Here is a 10,262-nt window from a genome sequence, read left to right on the forward strand (position 1 = left end):
GAGGATGTTCATGTGTGATAAATTCCCCTGGCTACTGAAGCATGCTCTCTCAAGGTGTTGCATTTAAATGGCGGTAAGGATTAACGTACGTGCTGTGGATTTGGTTGACGTCACGTTTTAATTGTCAAAATGTCAGCTGCTGCTCTATTCTGTCTTAGAATTACCCACAGATATTAAAGGCTGCTTTTAAAGGCCAGTAAGTTTAATTGCACGAAATTAGTCAAGTTGTCAGGATTACACTCTTGCAACTTAAACCATGAGAGATTTTTCAACATATTCAGTTTATTTAGTCACGAGAAAACATTTTATTTAGGTGTACATTTAGGTGTTGGATTTCTCTACTTACCTGGGAGGCATGCTGGGGCCAGAGTTGGGTTCATTGTCATCAATGGCCAGACTGACAAAGTGTGGGATCCTCTTGCAGACAACGTGCCACAACTCAAAAGGTCAGAATGGTGTCACTGTTACAAGTAAAAGCCAGCCACCCATGGTGTTATTGCCCGCTCACACATTCACACTTGCACACAGACACACACAGGTGGACACACAGTGATGGGCTACACGACTTTCCCTGGCTTAACTGCATGGCTGGGTCTTTCCTTACAGAAAGCGGGACTGTCTGTCCCAGAAAAGTTCAGCTCCCACAGCTCAGAAGGTCGGGAACATTACCTGCATTTACATCTGTGCCAGCCGCCCCCTCATTTCCCTCGGCCTTTCTTATTCTCTCTGGAGCTCTCTCACACACTCTCTACAATGTCTGACTCACAACGCAGCATGTGAGAGCAGGTGAACGCATGTGACAAACAGTATATTAACTGCAGTACATCAGGCTTGTTCCCTCAAATGATTTTCCTGTTTAAAAGTTGCACATTATTAATGCAACTAGACTGTTTCTGAGGCTTTAACCACAATTTCTGTGCATGCCAGCTCGATGCACCATCCTCCTACTGAATGAGTCAATGTAACATAATATACTGTATATAATCAGATTAAATATCTTACAGCATTTCTATCAAACAGTTTAATTCAGTTTCTTCTACTCTCATTTCCTTTTTGGGCACTTTTTGGATGTGATAAATGGGCACACAGAACATTAAGACTGTATTTTCTCTGTTTTTGTTACTACCAACAAATCTCATGACACCAACATCATTAGTCTGTCTCTCAGTACTTTCTGACTTCCCTGTCTCTTGTTCTCGGCCCATTTGTTCCAACTGAAGCAGAAAATTTTGAGATCAGCTCACAGAAAGATCCCTCCCCCAATGGATTGGTTCACAACAAATGAGAAGAAGGTAACCAGTCTTAGTTTGGTCAGTGCCACGCTTGTCAAAAGTAGTTTGTCAGAGTATTGAGAGATGGAGAACAAATAAGATAAGATGTTGACTGTCAGGAGTGATGTGTGGTGATGTGTGGATTGCAGGAGAAGGAGGAATCACATTTAAGAGTTTATAACAGTGGCACTTAATTGTAAAATGCATTCACTCTTCCTTTTCATTCAGGAGGCATTGCTTTAGGAGTAATCAATTTGTTTTGTTATTGTCAATAAATCCCATCAAAACCTACACTGTGTTAGTCTGTCTCTCAACAGTGTCTGACTTCCCGATGCACTTTTAACACTCAGCCCCATTTGCTCCTACTGAAGATGTAAATCTTCAGATTATTAATTAAACCTCATTATTAAACTTGTAAATTATATATATTTATCCCTCCAGTTGGACAAGTTTATTCTGGGAAAGTAAATAGTTTGCTGCATGCCAGAGCAAAGCAAAGGACAGGACAAAGCAGGATGGGGCACTTTCTGGCTACTGGCCATTGTTAATGTTATTGACAACCAGGTACATTGTCGCCACAGTCACTTGCCATCTCACACGTAATGTACAGTAGCAACCAGCAGTTTCCAGCCCTGCATGGGACTGCTAATTGAATCCTTTTATAAAAACTGTATAATGAGAACAGTGCAGCAGAGAGACAAACAACAAAAGAAATATCTGTGACTCTGTCTGTCCTCAATAGTTATCACTTGACAACAGCACCAGAGGGATGGTGCAGTGTGTGTACATCCCTTGTCAATTTAAAAAGTATAAAGAGGGTTAAGGAGACAAAAAAGGTAGGAAAGTAGCGATTGGAGAGGGAGGAGGAGGTTGCTGAAGATAGGGAGATGAAAAAGAAGGTGACATTCACATATAAAGGCTCACACAAACACACACACACACACACACAGAGCTAGGCAGATTTTGCAGTAAAGAAGCCGCTTTAACTCAAGATGATAAGAATGGTCATGAAATATGCATGAGCTCATTTAGCAGATGTGCTCTGAACAGCAACGCTGACTGCAGCCAGCAGTACAGCTGTGCAGTAGTTACTGTGTATACTCTCATGCTGCGTCTTGTTCTTCCTCTCCACCTCACTGTGCTTTTTATTTCTACAACTGTGCACATATTTAACTCTTGCTGGTGGTATATTCATGTGTGTGCTTCACCTTTTTTGTTTGTTTCTTTCTTTTTTATTCTGTTTCTTCCCAGAATTCACTTGCACCCGTAAATTTGTTTTCTACTTAAACAGTTTTCTAGTACTTAACAAGGTCTTTGTATAGAATACAGAATACAGAATAGAATCCCCTTTGGATTCACATGTATACTTCTGGTAAAAGTAGGATAATTGTTACAGGCTCTATTTTATTAATGCATTTTTTATTTTGTCAAAACAATCAACTGACATGTTCTCTCTGTCTCTGTCTCTCTGTGGCCGTCTGCTCTCTTCTTATCATCCCATATCCCTGCTTTGTCTACTTTCACTTTGTTTCTCTTCTTTCTAAAATCCTCATCCTTCAACTCCTTTTTTCTCTTATGCAATGATCTTCTCTGCCTTTATCTCTCTCTCCTCCTCATCCTCCTCCTCAATCCTCCTCTCCCTTTTTTGGCTCTGGTTCATCCCCAAATCATTTTCTCTCTTGCATCTCTTTTTCCTCCATCCTCATGTTATACTTCCTTCCACACTCATCTCCCACCTTCCCCTCCCTTCCATCTCTCCAATCATTCATTTCCTGTTCCTTAACCCTTTCTCTTTCCTCCAAACATATTTTTACTCCTTCATTCACCTGCCATTCTCATTTCCCCCCTCCATCATCACATTATATTTCTGCCCATCCAACCATTTCCGCTCCACATGTCACCTCTTGCACTCAGTGCTCTGTGTTGCGATGTTGATCCTGGACGTTTTGTCCCCGCTCCTCCTCCTCTCCATCCTGTTGCCGGGCTACGGTTGCCGGGCGGCTGACATTCCGGAGGACACTACATCAGAGTTCTCGGTCAGACTGTACCACCGGCTGCAGGCAGCAGGGGGTCAGGACAACATCATCTTCTCCCCACTGAGTGTTACTGTAGCCCTGGGCATGGTGGAGCTGGGAGCCAGGGGAGCATCGCTGGAGGAGATACGACAGGCTGTAGGATTCAGCCACCTACTGCCTGGTGAGAGAGACACAGGTTCACCGGTTTCAGGAACAGTGTTGAAACAAGTACCCAGATACTTAAAGAAAAGTAGGAACACCATGTTGTAAAAATACTTTGTTACAAGTAAATGTCCTGTATTGTAAATGTTACTTAAGTAAAGTACAGAAGTATTTGGAGAAAAATATACTTAAAGTACCAAAGGTAAAAGTACTCATAGCACTGCTAGGCAGCTTGAGAATTTTACACAGAGGATCAATAAAGCCTTATGATTATATTGTATTTTGTTCTATAAATCTTATTTGCAAAACAATATTTTTCTCTGAAATGTAGTGAAGCCGAAGTAGCAGAAAATGAAAATACTCAAATAAAGCACAGATACCATAAAATTGTACTTGAATAAATGTACTTAGTTACATCTCTGATCAGGAACATTAGTGAGTGAAGGAAGAAAGTATTTGCCAAGAGGAAATGCAAGTGTATTTTTCCATTACTTCATGAAGTTTAATCGCCACGAGGAGTATTTCTGAGCCTGTGAACACTCAGTGCTCTGTGTTGCGATGTTGATCCTGGACGTTTTGTCCCCGCTCCTCTTACTTGTTTTTATGACCAGGAGTTTCCCTGAACCTGGAAACACAAGGGTGAACGACACAAGAAAGGTGTTTTGTAAAAAAATACCAGTAAGAGGACACTGGAATAAAATGATAAATGCAATTTTAGTAAGATTCTGATTTGTATATTTGAACATGATATAAAATATTAGTGAATGATACATAACATTAAAAGGGGAACTTACAGTATGAGCCCTGTTTCTCATTTATTTGTACTGTTTATACATAGAATTAGAATTTTTGTGTTGCTGTACTATTGTTAAAAAAAAACAATGGATGGATCTTAGAGTGTTTAAATATTTAAAACTACCTTGTAGCACAGCAGAGGTGACATTTTGTCCACAGCGCTGAACTTTGAATACACACCTTCATTATGAATGTGTGTGTGTGTGTGTCTCCCCCTGTTCTCTAGGCGCCGAGTTCTCGTTGCTCCGGAACGTGACAGCGACCTTGTTGGACGATGACACCCACTACATGATCCGATTTGCCAACAGTCTCTTCCTGCAGGAAGGTGTCACCTTTAACCCTGAGTTCCTACATCTGATGAGGAAGTACTTCCAGGCTGACGTGGAAACGGTCGACTTCAGTGAATCAGCAGCCGTGGCCGAGCAGATCAACAGCTGGGTGGAAAATCATACCGAGAGTGAGTTCTAGAGAGGAAGGGAGGAAAGCAAAGGAAAGGAGGGCAGTCATATGCAAATATAATTACATCTACAGTCTTCACATACTGTAAAGTGACATGCAGCGTTGTCAAAGACGTTACTTTTGTACATCATGTCATACAAAAACAAAATACATACATTTCCAAGCCTCATTTCCACAAACATCTGTACAGCTTCAAAAGCTGCATCACAGCAGGCACCACCCTTAGGCTCCCTCACAGAGGGCCTAATAAACTGTATAAATTATTCCCTATAGGTAAGATTTGTGGGCTGCTATCAGCCAAGGACTTCAGCAGTGTGACACGCCTGACCCTGGTGAATGCCGTTTACTTCAGAGGCTCCTGGAAAAACCAGTTTAGACCCGAGAACACCAGAACCTTCTCCTTCAGCAAAGACGATGGCTCTGAAGTTCAGACGCTCATGATGTACCAACAGGGAGACTTCTACTATGGTAGGAATCAGCTGTGTGTGTCTCTGTGCTTGTATGTGTGTGTGTGTGTGTGTGTGTGTGTGTGTGTGTGTGTGTGTAAGAATGATACTTGTGGTGCTTTTTCAGGAGCCCTTGAATTTCAGCTCTGAGGTTATTTAAAATGTTAATCCTAGATCTAAACTATTAATATTTGGAGTGTTATTCCCAGAACAGGCCCCTCTTTTCTGAAATCCTCCTCACTTGCACAGACTCCTGTCGTATGTCTGTTTGGATTAGTAGTATATTTTGTTAAAGTCACACAGTATTAGCAGTGCAGTCATAGTCTATGTTAAGTCATGTAGTACTTTGACAGTACTACATGACTACTGAGCGACGCTGTCTTTCTTCTGATATATTTTGCTGGAAAGAAAAAAACACCTTTCAACAGGTCAACTTACAGAAAATATAACAAACCATTTTTTTTATATAGGCTTGCAGCAACAATTTTCATTACTAATTAACCTGTCGATTATTTTTGATTCACTTTACAATAAAATCAATATAAAACAACCACAGTAACTAGATTTTATTTTTTTTTCATTTTAGCTCAGTAAACGCCTTACTCACATATCCAAATTGTTAATTTTCTGTTGATCAACTAATCTGTTGTGGGTTTACTTTCTGAATCGGTGCTCTGTAAAAGTTTCAGACAAGGTTTTCTCTACAGTGTCATGAGCTGGCTGCGTTATGTGTGTCAGACTGGGAGGTACAAGACTGTTAGCACAGAGTCCTGCAGGTTGGTTGTTATGCTGTTACATCTGATTGATTCCAGCCTTTTGCATCTAATCACTTTTTGTCTGACACACTGCCAAAGATGGTTACATCAGATTCTTACTGCTCTGCTACTAAAGTTGGTGCACATGAGGTGTTTTGGTGCAGTGTGTATGTGTGTAGTGAGATTGCACACTTGCATACACCTCTGTGCACACATACGCGTCCTCACACACTCAGGATCATATGTATGCGTGAACTGGTGTGTGTGTGTGTGTTTGAGAGCTGCAGAACAAGGACAGGTCCTTGGGGAGGATGCTGCATTTCCTTCTTCTTTTTGAAGCACAGTCATTTTGGTTAAGTATGAAATGTTTCGGGAAGCCACACCCTGTGCTCTGCTGCAGCGTTTCCTCTCTCTGCATCAGCAGCTGCTACACAGAATGCCAACTAAATGAAGGACGACCAGTCTTTTTGTTGTAATCTTCCCCTTTTAAGCAGCTTCAAAAGAAAAACCGTGCGCAAAGGGTGGGATAAATTCTAGCGGTGTTAAATGCTCTGTCATCTCCATCTCACACTGCAAAAACCTAAGTGGGATAATCTTATATTTAGACTCAAAATCCAGTTGGATTTGTTTTGAGTATAAAAAGATTATCTCATTCTGAGATTGTCAGTCTCAATTAATTCAAGTAAATGTTACCTGCTTGTCTTGATTAGAACCTTTATCTGTGGGTGTTGTTTAATTAGAGTCTGTTAACAGATTCACCCCAAGGCCATAGAGATAGTACTTCTTTCCCTTTGTAGTGTATGAGCTCTTACAGATGTTTGCCTGTGTGCATTTCTCTCTGAATGTGTGTGGGTGGGTGTATTTGTGTGTGCATAAAAAGAGTATTACATAATATTATATCCTGCCTTTTCTGCCTAATTGAATATTGGTTGGGCTTCTGATACCACACTCTCAGTACTAAGGGACTATATATAGTATGTATCTAACAAATTGCTCCTCGAGTGTAACCACAGTCTTTGAAGTAAAGCATCAGTGGCTTTTAATTAGCCCATTGGGGAAATAACCACACACACTATTATCAGTTGATCAGTGCAGCACAACATGCTTACAACTGTGTTCACAAACCCTTAACAGGAGGTTAGGTTGTGTATACCAACCGCAAATGCGTGTGCTTGTCTTTAAATGTATGATGTCTCCCCACTAGGTGAATTCAGTGACGGCTCTCAGGAAGCCGGCGGTGTGTATCAGGTGCTGGAGATGCCATACGAGGGAGAGGACATGTCGATGATGATTGTTCTACCTCGGCAGGAGGTACCGCTGGCTTCCCTGGAGCCCATCATCAAAGCAGCACTGCTGGAGGAGTGGGCGAACAATGTTAAACGGCAGAAGGTGGAAGTCTATCTCCCTAGGTGAAAGAACACACAAGCATACACAAATACTCATACTTGTATGCACAAACACTTGTATACACTTCTGGAAGGAGTGGACAGTTTGCACATGCTCATACACGGCTATACAATAACTTCATGTTATTGTATATCATGTATGTGACACCATTGTGCTTCAGAAGTTGTTTTGTGTACCCACTTTACCTCAGCAAGCACTGTATGGTAAATACTTAAAAAGGCTAACAACAGTAATAAATTTTGAATTTTGTTATTAAATTTAATCATCCATCATTGGAACTATCTGTATGATTTGTTTATTGATGCTGATGTAAAATGGTGGTTCTCAAAACAGATTCTTCATGTAAAATCTGCTGGGTACCAGAAACATTTAAGACAAAGAGAATATTTTCATTTTATTTAATTTTTTTATTTAACCAGGAAGACCTCATTGAGATTAAAAATCTCTTTTTCAACAGTGTCCTGGCCAAGACAGGCAACATCAATCCAATACAAATAAATCCATAACAACCTCTCATTGGTCAAACAAACAGATAAGATCTGTCAAAGCATATGATCGACCTATAGGACACACACAGACAGACATACAGTATAACCACAGTACACATGCATGCAACATAAATACTATGAACACACATAAAGTATGTGACTACTGACTGTTTTAACTCTGACTGCACTGTTCAGGTTCAAAGTGGAGCAGAAGATTGACCTGAAGCACATTCTGCAGGAGCTGGGAATAAAGAACATCTTTACTGATGATGCTGATCTCTCCACCATGACAGGTGACACACACACAGTGTGAGATACTGAAATATAACACACAACCATAGATTTAGGCACAAACAGTAATAGACATAAACCCCTAGAAGGGTCCAGCTTAAGAAGTTAATTTAATATTTCTGCTTCTTGGCTGCAGTGAAGTAGCCTCCGGTGCTTTCTAAGGTAACCAAGGTAACTGGCGTCAAGCGGGCAGGTCAGAGCTGTCACGTCATCCAGTAAAAATAGAATCAGAAAAAAGAGACAAATATACATATAGAAAGCCAAATGGAGAGAAATGTTCAGATAATTTGCATTTAAGCAACAAAAACTAAATAAATTACACATATATAACTAACATACTGTAAAGTGAAGATTCACTATATGAGTAGCTTAAAATGCTCTGGCCTTATTAATAAGTGGGTATACTCCATAGCAGCACACAGTGTACCAGGCACACAGATGATGAGAGTGGAATTCACAAATTAGACTCAGCATCACTCAGCTTCACATGTCAGACTGACTGATATGGATTACAAAGGCAAGGTGATGATGATCTCTGTGCTTTTGTGTGTGTATTTTTCAGATGGTAAGGACCTGTACATTGGGAAGGCAGTGCAGAAGGCCTATCTGGAGGTGACTGAGGAGGGAGCTGAGGGAGCTGTCGGGTCAGGTAGACGCAGTCTTTTATTCTTCCTCATAAAAATAGAAACAGTCTTAACATTACTGCATACAAAACATTATCTTTGTGTGAGTGGATCTCATACAGCTAAATAAAGTCAAGCTCTTTCCATCTCTTAGGAATGATAGCCCTGACAAGGACTCTGGTGCTGTACCCCCAGGTCATGGCTGATCACCCTTTCTTCTTTGTCATCAGAAACAGGAGGACAGGTGTGTGTGTGTCTCTGTGCATGTAAACGCGGATTTTTTTCAAGGGTATGTATGTATGTTTTAACCAGACTTTCTCTTTGTCCCTTCTCCTTCCAGGGTCCGTCCTCTTTATGGGCAGAGTCATGACCCCTGAAGTCATTGAGCCCAGCGACCATGACTTTGACTCAGTGTAACCATGGTGTCAGGTCACTCAGTCTCTGCCAGTCAGATCCGGACGTCATAAATGCTACCTATCCTCTATCGCATATTCTGCTGTGTTTTATACTCTTTATGAAAAAATATACAAGCTGGATGATAATATATGTTATATATTGAAATACAACATGCAACACAATGTGACTGTGTTTTGATACCGGAAGCTTTAAACTCGTGGACACAGACATGCAGGAAAGAGCAAGTTATAAATATTCTCTCTTAAAAGACAGTTTGTATATGAGTGAGAAGAACACACGATATGTCACATATGCACAACCCCTTTATGTTCAGCAGCTTCATACTCACTTGTGCCCACACACAATACACAAAAGCAATTTTATCTCTACTTCTTAAAAATGTACTCTTTCTTACTCCAGATGTGGTACGTTCACATTGTAAGTTCCACACATCAGATATATCCCTGTACATTGGACATATATAAACATATATGTGGTCAGTATTTATTGCAGAATAAACATGTGCAAACATTTTGTCCTTATACAATGAATCTTAGTAATATATCTGTTCCAGACAGTATTCTAGTCCATTGTTGCTCTGTAGGCATGTGGCTAAACTGCTGATGAACTAATATGCCTTATCACATTTGAGTGGTTGATTAAGCCCCAGCTGGGAATCTCACAGGTGAGCAGAGGGGACTGCGTAACTAAGGCGGGTTGCTATAGAGACAGACAGGAGCATGCAGGCGCACTGAGAAAGATCAGCTGCACCGTCTTGGATGTACATACAGGGAGAAACAGTAACACCAGCTGTATTCAGTCTTTTACTCAATAAAAAACATGAATGTGTTCCCATTACAAAGATTTGTCCTTCTCTCTGTGTGGAGGGTGTTTGTACCTGGTACAAGGCATTTTTAAATGTAAGCTGTATTTCTGACAACATAGACCACATAGTCAGTAGTTTCAGTCCTGTGGTATCACCTAGCTTCCACACATGCACGCGCACATCCACACACACAAGGAAACGGATCAGATCACTGGGCAAGGCAAGGTTATAATGTGACCAAGGACAACTGAGACCTGCATGTTTATTCTGAAAATGCCACTTATTCATGACGTATGAACATTTGTTTTAACTCTATCCTACTAAGAAA

At 40.7% G+C, this 10,262-nt stretch overlaps 1 protein-coding gene across 1 annotated transcript in view; it reads left to right on the forward strand.

The window, feature by feature from the left end:
* Positions 1-9,970, forward strand: part of serpini1 (serpin peptidase inhibitor, clade I (neuroserpin), member 1) — a 19,431-nt gene extending 9,461 nt beyond the window's left edge. Inside the window, exons 3-10 of the mRNA XM_020600350.1 lie at positions 3,186-3,467; positions 4,470-4,700; positions 4,976-5,170; positions 7,108-7,312; positions 7,994-8,091; positions 8,652-8,738; positions 8,867-8,956; positions 9,053-9,970. Coding sequence (XP_020456006.1) covers positions 3,186-3,467; positions 4,470-4,700; positions 4,976-5,170; positions 7,108-7,312; positions 7,994-8,091; positions 8,652-8,738; positions 8,867-8,956; positions 9,053-9,129 — 1,265 coding nt within the window. The 3' untranslated portion in view covers positions 9,130-9,970. The remainder of the gene's footprint in view (positions 1-3,185; positions 3,468-4,469; positions 4,701-4,975; positions 5,171-7,107; positions 7,313-7,993; positions 8,092-8,651; positions 8,739-8,866; positions 8,957-9,052) is intronic.
* Positions 9,971-10,262: the final 292 nt, after the last annotated feature.

This window comes from Monopterus albus, unplaced genomic scaffold (genome assembly GCF_001952655.1).
Source record: "Monopterus albus unplaced genomic scaffold, M_albus_1.0 scaffold46.1, whole genome shotgun sequence".
In the NCBI taxonomy this organism is placed as follows: Eukaryota; Metazoa; Chordata; class Actinopteri; order Synbranchiformes; family Synbranchidae; genus Monopterus; species Monopterus albus.